At 32.6% G+C, this 15,628-nt stretch overlaps 1 protein-coding gene across 1 annotated transcript in view; it reads left to right on the forward strand.

Annotated features, from left to right (window-relative positions):
• The window catches only part of DACH1 (dachshund family transcription factor 1), a 412,459-nt gene that overhangs the window by 367,641 nt on the left and 29,190 nt on the right, over positions 1-15,628 (forward strand). Inside the window, exons 8-10 of the mRNA XM_090258266.1 lie at positions 6,880-7,027; positions 10,013-10,156; positions 10,666-10,734. Coding sequence (XP_090114392.1) covers positions 6,880-7,027; positions 10,013-10,156; positions 10,666-10,734 — 361 coding nt within the window. The remainder of the gene's footprint in view (positions 1-6,879; positions 7,028-10,012; positions 10,157-10,665; positions 10,735-15,628) is intronic.

Consider the following 15,628-nt stretch of genomic DNA (forward strand, 5'->3'; position numbering starts at 1 on the left):
TTTACGTACAGTACATTATGAATCAGAAATACTTGCAGTTAACAATAACATAGAGCATGGAGCCAAAATAATAAGAGTGTGTGGGATAAAAGAAAGCATAATTTTCTGCCCACACATGAAGTAATCATGTGGGCCACAGATGGAGATTCTGCCATCTACTTCTCCATATTTGGAATAGCTAGTAGTGAGAATGTGCTTGCTGATCCTCTGCTGGTAATATATAGTTTTAAATTTTTACTCTAGCATTTCATCCTAGGTGATATTTTTCTGTACACATTTCTTACCATATTAAATTTTCTCCCAGTAGAAATGTAATTAATTTTATTTACCTCTCCAAGGACATAACAGAAGGCCTTTAATGTAACATATCTTCTCATCTATTAATATGGCATTTTTTAATACTAATGTAATTAGAGTCTCCAGAACTGTATTCAACTTTAAGGTTTTATATCTCAGTAATTGAAATAAATCATCAATCTAGCCTAAATTTAATCAAGGCCAAATAGTTGATTATATTTTAAAGTAAAAATAAGACTTTTTCTAAATTTGACCCATAGCATTGTTTACGATGAGGTAGATTTTTACAATTTTTCTCTTTTGTTAAAAGCTTTCAGAAAATATCCCTCAACACTTTTGAATTTGCAGTGTGAAAAGGGAACAATTCATTTTTTTTAATGTATACTACTCCATATGAAACAAAGAAAAAGCAAAGCACTTACTTAAAATTCCCATCCAGATGTATGTATCTTCACTAACTAAACCTTTTTTAATCAGGGAAGTGGTAGTTTAATTTTAATTTTAGCAGAGGAAACATTTCTGGGTTTCTTCAGTGTAAAACAAGCTTGCTCTCTCGGAGAGTGGGTTTACACACAGACTCTCTCATTGGGTGAACACCGGGTCTCTAAAACAAATACTGTCTATTTGGAAGTATTTACCCATCCCAGATCAATATTACCTATCCGAGAAATGTTATCCACATCACCTCAAACTGTAACTATTCCTTAAAAAAAAAAAGAACTAAAAAACAGGTTTACAATGTATACATTTAGATGTGATTTACTTTATTAAAGGTATCTATAGATTTAATATGCTCTCCTAACTTCCAGCCAGCCTTGAGGACCTTTTTTAACAAAAATTGGTAATAGGATGATAGTCAAGGCAAACTAAATTACTTCTAGTTCAAAATCTTAAAGGTTTGGGACTGATAATGTTAGGACACCGATAATAAGAATATTTCATTAAAAATAAGTTATACCTGTCCACTACAATGTTACATGTATATAATGTGAATATAAATGAAGATGCATGTTTACATGTATGTACTTTATATGTATGCAGGTGGGCATGCACATATGTGTATATAAGGTAAAATAATAATTAAAAATCTTACCGAGTTTCATTCACAGTTTTATACACATACACACAACATATGTGTACATGTACATAAATGTATACATGTACATACTGGATCTATGGTTAGTAATGGTTTTACAGAAGCTTATAGATACTGACTCTTTTAATATTGCCACATTTATTGAATTACAGTAATGTCTTTAGAATAGTATAATATATTTAAACAGTCATGACCCTGGCTTATCGGGCAGACAGTAGAAATGTGTTTGCTGTCCAAATTCTAATTTTGGTAATTATGTTCTGCCTACCTCAATTTCCTCTGCAAGTTCAATTATATGCAGTGGTTTCTCCGCCTTCTATTTCATTATGGTAACATTTTTGGTGTGGTAAGTTTAAACCTCCATATTTTCTCTGGAGGTATTTTGTCAGGATAACAATGAAAAATTAAATTGAAAATGTTTAAGTTTTCAAATTATACAATTTCTTGTATGAAATTAAAGATTTATTATGCATATTTGCTATTTTAATTAAACCCAAGACATCAGGTTGTATTTAAACTTAATGTACATAAAATTTATTTTTCTTAAACCTTCATAATAATGTGTTTAAGAACTAATTGTTCTAATATTCAAGGATTTAGTTTCATGATATTCTATAATAATTCTCAATTTTAAAATTTGTAATGGTTACTACAGATGTTCTTTTCATGATATATTATAAAAATTGAATTTCATAAGTGTTATTTTTTTGTGCTTTAAATAAGGACCTGTAGAATAAATACCATATACTAGTATACTAGTATTTTTAAATATAGAAAAACTATATATATTTTTAATATATATATATATCACTAGAATTTTATTACTCTTTCTTGAAACTTGAGTGTTTTAGAAGTTGAAAGTAATAATGGATAAATAGAACTACAGTAGAGGATAGTAATTTCACTATAGTGAGAGATATGATGCACTCTAGATTTTGCTTTTAGGGTTCCTACTTGCTAGATTACAGTTTATTATGAAAGGATATAGTTCAGGAGCAGCCGGATGGAAGTGATGCATAGGGCAAGTGTATGAGATGGGGCTCAGAGCTTCACACCCTCTCTGGGCACAAATCCCCTGCCTACACCTGCAGTTACTGACCAACCCAGAAGTTCTCCCTTTTGAGTTTTTCTGGAGGTTTCACTTCCTAGGCACTATTCAGTAAATAATTCGTCACTGGTGATTAGTTTAACTTCCAGCCCCCTCTGCCCTCCCTGGAAGTCAAAAGGGTAGAAATGAAGGTTCCAGCTGTCTAATCACAGTGTGGGTTCCCCTCACAATGAACCTCTATCATTAGTGGCTTTCCAGAAGTGACCTTATTAACATAAATTCAGGTGTAGTTCAAAGGGGCATATTATAAATAACAAAAGACACTTATTTTACTTCTATTGGTCTTATCACTTAAGAAATTTCACCTATTGTAGGATTTAAGTGCCAGGATTAAGATGAAGGTCATATATACATATATATGTATGTGTGTGTGTGCGTGTGTGTATAAATCACAATATCAGAGTCAGTATCTATGCTAATTGTATACATTACATGAATCTTCTTTATAAACCTATACAGTGGATTTTGTTTTTATCCCCTTCCTGCAGATGAGAAATGGAGGCAGATAACCATTTGATCAGGGTCACACAATGCTGGTGATGGCTGTATTTAAACAAAGGCAGGGTAATTTCAGGACACATGTTGCCTTGTGGCCATACAGGTCCTATGAACCACAAGACGAGTTTACACCTGGAAGTGCTTTTGATAAAGAGTCCCTCACTGATTCACTTTGGAGAGTAGTAACCATGACATTAAACCAAGCATTGCTGTATCTTCTGTTACAGGAACTCCTGTGAAAAATGAATCGGTCAATATTTTTTTAACATAATTTTTTTCTGTCTACAAAAGTTCCTGACTTAAAGAGACATTATTTTTTCTCCTCCTGGAAGAGAACATTCAAAATAAAAAAAAAAAAAAAAAAAGGTTCAATAAGCTGGAGAGTTCTGATCTAGGCTTAGTGAATTTACTGGTTTGTTATCTTGGACAAGTCACCTGACCTTCTGAAACTGGGTTTTCTCATCTTTAAAAGGTTTTAGTTAAAATGGGTAATTACTAAAAGCCCCTTCAACTAAGGCAGTTACTCTCATTGGAAGTCACGCATTATTGAGCACAAATTTTGCCACAAGAGTTTCAGTGATACCCAAGGAACCTTACTTACCATCTAATTCTGAAATAACCTCATTTGCAATACAAATATGGACCAAGCAGACTTTTCTTTTATGATGTAACCAACATATTAAGAAATGTTTCTTACATATCAGTATTATTTTAAGTCCTCTTATACAAGCAGAGATTTGTACTTTCCAGGCTACAATAGAATAGTTGAAGCATTGCTAGCTCAATTACGGCACCCTTTTTAAAAGGAATATACAGAGACACATTCTCTGATAAATTATGCAAATAATTGTTCAAAGTAGATAATTTTAGAAAACAAAAATAGTTATGTGTTATGACACCCATTAAGCTTCACTTAATGGGAAAGACATCTGAGGCCAATCAACAATTGTCCCTTATAATGGTTGTGCCATAGAGTAAGCTTAAAATGCATTTCTTTAGAATTGTCATTGTCCCTTGGACATGGAGAATGATGTGGGGATTGACTATGGAAGTGGGGATCAGGCTGGAAGGATAGGGGCAAAGGGGGAAATAGGACATCTGTAATAACATAAACAGTAAAAAAGAAAATATTGTCATTGTCTAACTTCAAGATCATGAGACCTGACCTCCCCTTGGAGAGCAATTTACACTTTAAGCCTTGTGTCTTTTACTCTAACTCACACTGTCCTCACAGTGCTTCATGGCCATGTAAGACCCTGCATTTAGCAGGACCGTTTGCATGTAATCTACCTAGAAAATGTACAGAAGCTGAAGCTATACAAATCTCACACTACTGTCACTACTGAGAGTTAAGATGGTGCCTTAATCATTTGTAGATGCTGTGAGCACTATTTGCTATAGCTTTTCCCAGCCCCTGCTGCATTGACATTTAATCAGCTTTCTGCATTTTTTGTAGCAAACTGTTGCCGGCAATAACATATTTTCGCATATGCATCAGTTTGGCTTTAGTGCAGACTTTTGTGCACACTGGACTCCTACAGATGTGTACTGATTTAAAGCCTAAAAATGAAATTTAATTTTATACGGCTTATAAGGAGTCTCTGGAGGGTATTGGATCCTAAAAGCTAATATTTTTCTGACATAATCAGCAGGGTACGGTGTATATTACCATTAGCTACATTAGCAGCAACTGTAACAAAATGGAACAGTAAACATAAATGCTCTTAGCAACTTCATACTTTACAAGGAATATTAATATAAAATAACACAAATTAGGGTTGCAGTTTAATGTAATTGAACATGTTTATTCATAATGATTGTTTCATATTTAAAGAACACCAGAATATTGTGTTTTGTCAGAACATGTCTATTCATAATGATTGTTTCATATCTAAAGAACACCAAAATATTGTGTTTTGTCAGCCAAGGACAATAATAGTTTAATAGTAATTTATTTTAAACAGCTACTGATAATACAACCAATCAACACATTAACTGGTGCCAACATTGGCATCTTGCTAAATAATCTCTAGACATTGCACAAGGAGTACATTTTTCAAAGATAAGTCAACAAGAGCAATCAGAGCAGAAAATTAGAATTTGGTATCTTAGAATTAAGATACAACCAAACTAAAGTTTTAATTGGGGTGATCTAAAAGGGCACTTGATGTAATGATCTCTTTCATTTGTTACTAATTGTTTGTTCCTGATAAAGAGAAAAATGTATACAGGAATGTTGCTGAATAGAGTGAGGATGGCAGTTTCCTTAGCAGCTATGTTTTATTGTTAAAAACAAGAGAGTAGGGAGGGCAGACTGTCGTGTGAAATCCTTCATCGTGTTTCATATCACAATAATTAATCCCGGGAATTCAGGGTCAGGTATAACAAACTTGAAATAATTTATATGTGCTCGAAAAGATACTAGAAATGGCTTCTGATGGTGCTACTACATTGGTACGCTGAACTAAGGGCATGTCTCTCTTCCATTAACAAGTCAAGGTGGAGTTGCAGTTTCCGATTCAAGCTGCTTATGTTGTCTCCTGCAAAGGGGTCACACCATAGAGTAGATCTAAAAATGGTACCAAGTTCCATATCATATATAATTTCAACTGAAAATGTCAGTCTCTGATATTCGTGGACCAAGGCAAAACATCTTCTACTTCCAGATGGTTTTTTGTATTCCTGAGTTGCTAAAAATAGAAAGTTTTGCTTTCATTTTTACAAATAACTTTACTGATAATTTTCTAAAGCATTTTAAGCATGTATACGTGTAAAATGTCTTGTATATGTTTTACATATTCTCATAATCTTATTCTTAAAAATCTCAGAATATCATTAAAATTTTTAAAATAGCATACAGTAAATCAAATAAATATAAGATTCCATAATCAGTTGAATAAATAAACCCTGCTTTTACCACATGCTTGTGAATTACTATACTGTCAAATAGCCCCCTACTAGTTATTTTTATCATAACCATTTTAAATGATTTTTTAAAATAATGCAGTACTAAGCCTCTAAGTTTTGGATCCCTTACATATGTTATATATCTCAAGAAAAACACATCGGTACTGTACTTTTTATTCATTAAATGTTTAAAATCTGCTATATTATAGGCACTCTCTGGACCATAGGGACATAGTACCAAATGAGAGAAAATGTCCCCGCCTCAGAGAGCTTACAGTTTAGTATAGGAGACACAACATAAAGCAACAAACACATATGTGACAATTTACATAATCAATGCTATCAAGTATCTTAAGAAGATATACTAACCGGGTGTTTTTGGAGGGCTGTTTCAGACAGGTTGGTAAGAGAAGGCCTTTCTTGAGTGGAGAATGAGCAAAGGTGAAATTAAATGCACCATCCAAAAATTGGGAGCAAAAGAACTCAAGAAATGAACGGAAAGAGCAAAGTCCCTGGTGACGTGAGAAATATGAAGAAACCCACTGTACCGAGTGTAATTTCAGTAGGGAATGGTGAATGAACCCCAAGGGATAGGTGGGTACAGCCAGGGACACTTGGGGTTGCATAAACCATGTCAGATAATTACTCGCGGAAGAGTTTCAGGCTAATTTTGAACTCAGTTCTTATTTCTTCGACATGCTTATCTGCTGCCCTCATTTGGCCTTAAATTTAGGTATTCTAATTAGAAGCAACTGAACCTAAATGCCAAAAATATTTGTCTTCCTAAAATATTTTTATTAGATTTAGAAATTTTGTATTTTAAGTATAGTACTTGTCCTAGTGAGTACAGAGTGAGTGCACAGGAATGAAAGAATTTGGTAAGTGGGTTCTTCTCTTTTAAAATGCTTTAAAGTAATGAATGCAATGTGCTTTGTACCAAAATATGACAATTCTGAATACTTTCTTTGTGCAGGGGCTCTTGAAAGTTGCCATAGATAATGCCAGAGCTCAAGAAAAACAGGTCCAGCTGGAAAAAACAGAGCTGAAGATGGATTTTTTACGGGAGCGGGAACTGAGGGAAACCCTTGAGAAGCAGTTGGCTATGGAACAAAAAAATAGAGGTATTCTCAAATTTCCAAAAAGCTTTAACACTTTGTGTAAGATATTTAAAATAACAATACAATGGTGGGTGATTTACTATGAGACTGTACTTTTTGTTTTTACTTGTAGCTAAAGTTCAAAGCAGGATTTGAATCCCAGGCTTATTGTATTTCATTCTGTCACTAATCACATAGTTTTTCTTATTTGTGAGTTTAACAATTCATAATTTGAAGATAGCCATGAAGAAAAGTTTTTTATATATTCACAATTGCCCTTTGAAAAAACTTGAGTTAAAGCCATAAAGCTAAAATATAAAATACTGATTATTCAAGTGAAACGATTTGGTAAGGTATTTATCAAATGAAACCGGAGACTGATGAATATCTGAACAAATGACCAAAGGGGAGTGTTTGTATGATAATCCTTCTGAAAGCCTCATTTTCATCCAATAAGGTCAAGTACACGTTAGAGTAGAAACCAGTATGAATGTGTATTGGATAAAAATAATATTATCAATCTATTAATCTATTAATTGCTTCTTTTAACATACTTTACAGTGTATGTATGCATAATTTTGAAGGTCATATTTATTTATGTGGTTTATGTTATGTATGAGATTGAAAGGTATTTTATTTATAACCAACTTTCCCTTTGCCTCAAATGTAACTTTCTCCTAAGTATTTTAGAAGTGCTTCTTTTCTCTCATTTAATAAATATCCATAATAAATACTGCACATATTCTCCTTTAATAAGTTTAATATGGATATTTAAAAATTATTTTTTGTTTTGCTTTTAAAACTGGCAAGATTCAGTAGGTTTTTTATTAACTACTATAAAACAACAGCTAGTAGGTTCCTGGGATGAGGTTGATTTTGGAAATTGACACCCCAGTAGTATAGTCCTATAGTAGAGTTGTGTAGTTCAGTTCTAAATAATGTGGCTTCAAACAGATTTAGGTACTAAAATAATCAAAACAAGATAAACATTGATAATGTGGTATGTTCCAAGTGCATAATGAAATTTGGTCAGAGTTCATTATATGGAACCATATTCCACAAGATAACCATGTATTGATATTGTTTGCATGTGGAAAAGTGTTTTGTTCTTTTCTTTTCTTTTTTTTTTTACAAGACTTAAAATTTGACCCTTGAATTCCTAAAGTAAGCTTTTGGTTACTTGAGGGACCTTCAGAGTTCTATTGGTTTAAACCTATTGGAGGATTTACACTCTATTTTATCTCTTTAACCACTAGAGGGCAAAATGTTATACAGATCACACCATGAACTTCCCATTTAATTAATTATGAACGATAACTTAAAAGTAATGTGTCAATAATTATCTATTATGAATGTATCTATTAAAGCAATGCATTATCCCGGAGAGAGAACATGGTAATCCCATTTGGTTCAATCGCGTGGGAAGGAAACAGGGAGCAATCAGGGACAAGGCAATGGGCATTGAGCTTCTAGAGTCATGGAGTGTACAATCCAAATAAATCATTCAAGAATTACTGTTTCTTTTCAAAATAACTTATAACAATCATCTTTGGAAAGGGAAATAGTCGGCAACTGATTTTGTTAGGGCAAGCATATAATTTTCACACTATTACAGGAATATTTCATTGAAACCAGTTTTGTTTTTCCTATAAGACTGTAGCCAATGTCCATTTCTGTTAAAATATGATACCAGCAACAATAAACTCAACAAGGTAATGGTCTGCCATTTTAACAATATTAATAGTTATATATATAAGTGGGATATGTGGGCATTTGAAATTGAAACTAAAATTTTTTCATGAACCATATTTCCCTATTTTATATATGGATTAGATACTGAGTTAAGGAATGTTTTTCCTTTTTAATCTGTAGTAATAAATCAAATAGTACACTTGAAATGATTGCTCCTTATTACTAACTCTACCAAAAGGATTTCCTCATACTGATTCTGTCACATTTAATTCTACAATGTTTATCAACCCTAAAAAAAAAAAATTATTTCAAAGAAAAACATTTGTGTGCTTCCCATATGCTGGTTGTTTACTCTATATACATATTCTAAAAGTTAAATAATTATTCTAAAAATGCCATCTATATACATTTTATGAGGAACATTTGTTATTTATTGATTACATATTTTCTACAAATATTTAAATTGCCTAGTAGGAAAAAATACATACCATAATCAACTTTGTGTATCATAATCTACTTTCTTAAACGATAGCACATTATTGTTAGCAGTAGCATATTTTTAACAGTGAGATTTTATATTCCACCAAATTCCTGAAAAATAAAATTATAATTTTCTTGAAGTATGTTACAGTGCATATAAATTTACTATGAGGAACTTATTATTATTATAATAACTTTATCCCCAAAATATGCTTATACATGTTAACAATAATTAAGAATATTTAGCTCCTCATATACAATAATATGATTGCATTTTCTAAAATTTCAAGAAAGAATTAATAAAAATTTAGCTCATGTAACCATGTTTTGAAAAACATTTATAAGGGAAATGCTGAGATAAGGGAAACATTTATAAGGGAAATATTTATAAGGGTATTTCCCCCTTTGCTGCTCAAAATTGGTGCTTCATAGATAGGAGACATATCTATAAAGGTTAGCACTATTCTAAAATAGTCTGCACTATTCTGATTCAAGGGCAGAGACTAAACCATAACTTTACTTTAATTAGGCTTCCTTTATCAGTGAATTCAAATATTTACTAAAATTAGTTTCCCATTAAAACTGTCTCTACATTTGACAATTAAAGCCATTCTTATAATGAAATATATTTCAAGGCTAAGTAAAAATTGGCCTTCTTGGACATTTTACTGTGATTTATTTTAGGTGAAGGTCGTTTTTTTTTTTTTTTTTAACTTCTTTGCATAGGTAAATTCAGTCCAGTGGAGGGTGGGGTGGGAAGAATATTATAAGACAGATCACTTATAAGTTTGAACATTGTAAAAATTTAAGAGGAATAACGTCCACTTTCTTTTCTAGCCATAGTTCAAAAGAGGCTAAAGAAGGAGAAGAAGGCAAAGAGAAAATTACAGGAAGCACTTGAATTTGAGACAAAACGGCGTGAGCAAGCAGAACAAACACTAAAACAGGCAGCTTCAACAGACAGTCTCAGGGTCTTAAATGGTAAGAAGCTGCATCTTTACATGTGGCTAACTGTCTTTTGTTTTGAATACTCATAAAACAATTTAGACATGTGTTTGTGGTTTTATATATTTGCATGTCCTGTAATTTATTAAACTGTGCTTGTAGCTCAAAGTGTGGTGCAAAGAATAGTCACACGTGTTGGGAGGAATAAATTCTTTTGTAGGTGCTTCCGTCAGTTGGTTACTTAACTCCAATATCTGGAACCTGACATTGCTTCTCTGTTTAGCCAAATCTGTCTGTACCAAAATGTGATAAAATAGTAATCTGAAAACTTCTCAATCCTCGTCCCATTTTATGAACAAATTTGTGTCATTTATCTATTCAAATCCTTTGATAATTCTTATGGTTATAGTCTTTGATTAACCTTTAAAGGATGGCAACGAGTTATATAATTTTAATTCAGCACCAGAATAACAGGTTGCTCTTTTTATAAAGGACAATAGGAATCAAATGACATGTGTGTCATTCTTACCTTTCTGTGCTTTTAGACTCTCTGACCCCAGAGATAGAAGCTGACCGCACTGGCGGCAGAACAGATGCTGAAAGGACAATACAAGGTAGGAATTTGCAAAAGGCTATAAATCTAGATCTTGCTATATGAGTTTTTCCTCAGCTTTAGCCTGCTATTCAAGCATGTAGCCTACCATCTGGGCCACATCAAAACAAGTTCAAACAAGGTCAAGTTCATCTTGCTTGTTTATATGAGTGAATTCATTCTGTGCTGATAGATTTTCTTTAAATTAACAGGTCATTTCTGTTTATACAATGCAATTAAAAAGGAATAATTAATTTTAAAGAATGTATGATTTAATCTTGGACACAGTATTGAATGCTTAAAGCCTAATCTAATGCAGGAAGTATTTATAAATACTATTCTATATAAATAAAATCATGAGTTAATCAAATAGGATGTTCTTAACATTTGAAAATTCTTTCTTCTCATTTTGTGACAATTACTGCTAAGGACATGGAAAATAGACTAGTTGAAGGTTATAAATAAGATAGTTTAGTCCTATGTGGATTTTCCAAGTGTTCTGTATGCCATTATATACATTTTAATAACACAACTCTGCTGAACAAAATTATATGTAGAATACTAAAGGGAGTTGTATTACACACTTAAAAGAGCTAAGTATATATAGTGCCAAGACCACACTATGAGGGAAGGACAAAATTTGAAGGTAGAATTTATAGTCTAACATCTATTCTAAACAGTAAACTCAATCTAACTTCATGAATACAAAAGAGTAAAAAGAGAGTTTGTTTTCTATTTTAAATGAAGATGATTCTTCAAATGAGGCCTAAAATGATTAACTGCTATAATCCTCCCAATTGCTTTTATTTGCATTTTAAGCTCAGTCTTTTTTGGGATTTTGTTTGACATTAATTGTGTTACTTAATCAGCTCCAAATGTGTCATTCTTGGTTTTGTGTAAAGAAAATATATTTTTGTAAAGTATCATATATGCAATAAGTAAACATCAGGAACTTGAAACATTCCTAGAGAATGTTTTTTGCCTATATTTATTTGACCTGAGACCATGATAATTATTTTTTTAATCCTAAACTTTGAACCATATGTTATTATGACATCTCTTTGGATATACAAGATCAATGAAATTGTAGATGTAGAAAAGACTTCATTTTTTAAGTCGTATGGGTTTCAGCAAAATAATATATATGTGTACATATAATATTAAAATAATAAGATTTCTGTTGCATTTCTTTTAAAAACTGCATACATACATTAACAAATTACTAACAAAGCCAGTCTACTTGACTATGGCCTATAATCTTAGGCCAATGTAAATATCAGTCCTGGCTAGTGTGAACAGGGGTTGGTTACTCATTCACTGACTTAGCTAATATCCAAAGAGGGCTATGAAAACCCATGAATCTCAAGGTAGATGTGACATATAAGTTATCTGGAATCCACAGAGGTGGTTGCAACTCAATCTAAGAAAAATTATGGACAATGTATTCTTACACATAAGTGAGAGGTTTGTTATTAATATTAAGAAATGTTTAGGCAATGATTAAACAGCTTTGCATAGTTGACATAATATATATTTCATGAGTTTGCTATCAGAAATATTTTGGTCATCAATAAGGCTATGGTTATTATTATTTGACTCTTTAAAATTCACATATATTCAAGTATATATTTTAATATGGATTAAATCTTGTTGTATAAGGTTGGTTGAAATATTGAGAATTCTCTTTCTATTGTGATTTGCTTACTCTGAGGGAAACTTTTAATCATAAATTGCCTTCTTTACTATTCAGAATTTTATCAGTTGGATGACATACAAAACCTACCCAAACAACGTTATAATTAAGGAAACAAAACATTTGAACGTGTATACCTGGTAACTTTAAACCAAATATAATGAGGTTATCTATTGCTTTGGTTTAATTGTATAATGAAATCTTCATTCATTCATTCAGCTGGTCAATTAAAATTGTCCCTCAAGTTTAATGTGAATAATCAGCAATTTTTGACTTTTTTGAATATTTATACTTGATTTAAGAATTTTTAAGATTGTTTAATGCACAGTTGGTTTTCAAAAGTATTTTTATCAAATGTAATTTAAAATACTGTACATGAATCTATATTTCTATGTGTTAGTTGCTAAAAAGTTATTTCACTAACAGTTGAACTACCCAAGACTTTTAAAATATAACAGCAAAGAGATTGCCTTACTCTCATTCCACTAAATAAGCTCATTTATCCCTTAAAAACTAAATTCACATATTTGGGAGCTAACAAACAAACCAAAATTAAATGTGAACAAAACATCGAAAGAAAGACTGTGTTTAGTTAACTTCTGAGTGTAAGCACAAGAATGGGAAAAGCAAGGAAGGAAGAACCAGAACTCGTTACTAACTTGTGAAACGGTCTGTGTCCGGCACTGGCGGAGCCATAAGTGCTTGCTGCTCCCTAATTCGGGAGTGACACAAACACAGCCTCTTGGACCCTCAGCTTTCCCTCTTTTCCAGTGTCCCCAAGCTCACATGTTGTGATGTTCTTTGTCCTCTTTCTTGCTCCCAGTCCAACCATAACTGAATTTATTTTCTATTCCAAAATAAACTCAACTTAATTAGGACAGACAAGGCAAACCTACATTTCGCCATGCTTCTCATGCATTTATTTATTTTTAATATTTTTAGCAATAAAAAAATTGCCATGCTTGGCCTAAGATACAGTTACCTGGCAGTGAAGCACTTCAGTACTGCTCAAGTGCCAAGTAATTACCTCCTGCAAGGACCTGAGGTTAGACTAACTGTGGCCTCGCTGGCATTTAGTACCATGAGTTCTGTAAAACTATAGAGGAACGGAAGGGGACATTAGAAATCATTTTATAAAGTACTCCTAATCGAAGAGGCCCTAAATTACTTACTTATCTCAATAAGTAAGGTACAGTATATCAGCAGATACTACATGGGAATAAATTCTTCATTGCTTATACTTCTAAAAACTAACTCAAAATTTATGAGTTTGGAGGAGAGATTATGAATGCAGAATAAACATCCAAAAATTAAAACACAATAACTTGTTTTTGGAGCTGAACCTCATGGTGATTAACTCCCTTGTACCTTGAGTCTTGTAGATTTATTTATGTCATGATTTATGTTGGAGTTTGAAACATTTATTTTGAAGCTTTTTGTAAGATCTTTTGAATATATACAGTAGACATAGTAGACAATAAATCTTCACTGAGCAAATTTTTGGACTAGCCAATAAATATCCTCCAAAACCCCCTCTGTATGTGTGGGTTACACAGACACACACTATATGCAGCCAAATCTGTCATCTGAAGGCATGCTTTAGCTAAGCCTAGTCTCTTTATTCTCTCTCCTTAAGAAGCAAACAGCTCCACCTCAATGGCTTAACTTATATATTTTGGCAACTCTAAAAAAATATCTTCTCATCCCATTGAGACTTCTGTTAAGAGCTCCAGATAATACTCAACTTTTATGTCGCACAGGGATGTCAAAGTCAATGCACAGAACAGAAAGGATCCTCCACCCCTGGCCCTGTGCACCTGTCTTTCTCCCATGTTCTTTCCCCGCGGTACCTTCATGTATCCATTCCAATATCCCCCCTACTATATAATGAGCGAGTCACCTTGGCAATGCTCTTCCACACCCTTTACACCCAATTACAACTCTTCCCTGTCCTTCCCTGTGCTTTTATTACCCTGGAATTTTTTGATTTTCTGAAACCCTTGCATCTTTCTCCTCCTACCAGGGACATTTCCCCCTCTTCCCTGACTTCACTTACCCATCCTTCAAGTCTCATCTTAGAAATCACTGCCTTAAGGGAGGTTTTCTAGATTCCACACCTGCTCTGGCAGCACCTCCTTGGCCCCTGGATCTAGTTAGGCATCTTTGAGGTTCTTACCACACTTTTCACTTCTCCATAATAACGTGCTGTGCATTTATAGTTCCTTGATCAAGTCTTTCTCTCTGCAAGGAGCCAGCAGAGCCATGCCTATTATGTTCACTATGATATTCCTAGTGCCCAAAAGAATGTCGGACACTTCCCTGAAGAACTGTGTCAACCACTGATGAATTAGAGCCTATATTAGATTTTGTGGATGCTTAAGATCCTATTGTTCGACATTTCTCAGAGTTTAGTTGGAGAAACTAATGGGAGGAAATAAAGGATAATATGATTCTGTCTATGGAAGTCATAATTACAAATATAGGCAGAATTTAATTTTTATTTCTGATAGCCAAATTAAACTATTTGTTTATTCTTCTCATAAGCATTTTTAATAATTCTTTCTTTTTGTACATTTGACCTAAGATTTTGATTTTGTGAATATTCACTTACACTCAATTTTTCATTTTAAATTTATATTTAATTTAACATACCATAGTCACGTTTCTTAAATAACACTTTATTCTTTAGTTTAATATATGTTAACCTCATGTTTCTTATTTTATGTATTTCATATGATTTCAAATGATTAAATTGTCCACATATATTGTTTAAGTGATCAATAAATAGACACAGACCATAACGTGGGAGAATTGTGAATTAGTCCTATTTTATCTACATCTGTTATAAATTTCCAAAATGTTTACAAAGTTCACTCTTGAAATAGTACCTGTTGCTTTTTCTTACTAGTAAAAATCTGTCTTCTTAAAACAAAAGGTAATTGTTAAAATCAATGGAAATGCAGACCACAGTTCCTCTGACATCTTAGAATATCTGTAATTTATGCTTACAAAATCTTGACTTTACTTGAAAGTACATCTCTTTTATTTACATTCAATAGCCATAATCAAAACTGTTTGGCTTTTTTATTTTTTTGACTGATCTCAGATTATAGAAAGCCAAACATTCTTCCAAAGTACAGACATAAAAGACTTGCCTTCATATTAACAATCTTTTTTTCCCCTAATTTAAATATATCTTCTTTCTGCTTCCTAGGTATTTAAA

The sequence above is a fragment of the Furipterus horrens genome, unplaced genomic scaffold, assembly GCF_987537825.1.
Source record: "Furipterus horrens unplaced genomic scaffold, mFurHor1.1.pri manual_scaffold_12, whole genome shotgun sequence".
Lineage (NCBI taxonomy): Eukaryota > Metazoa > Chordata > Mammalia > Chiroptera > Furipteridae > Furipterus > Furipterus horrens.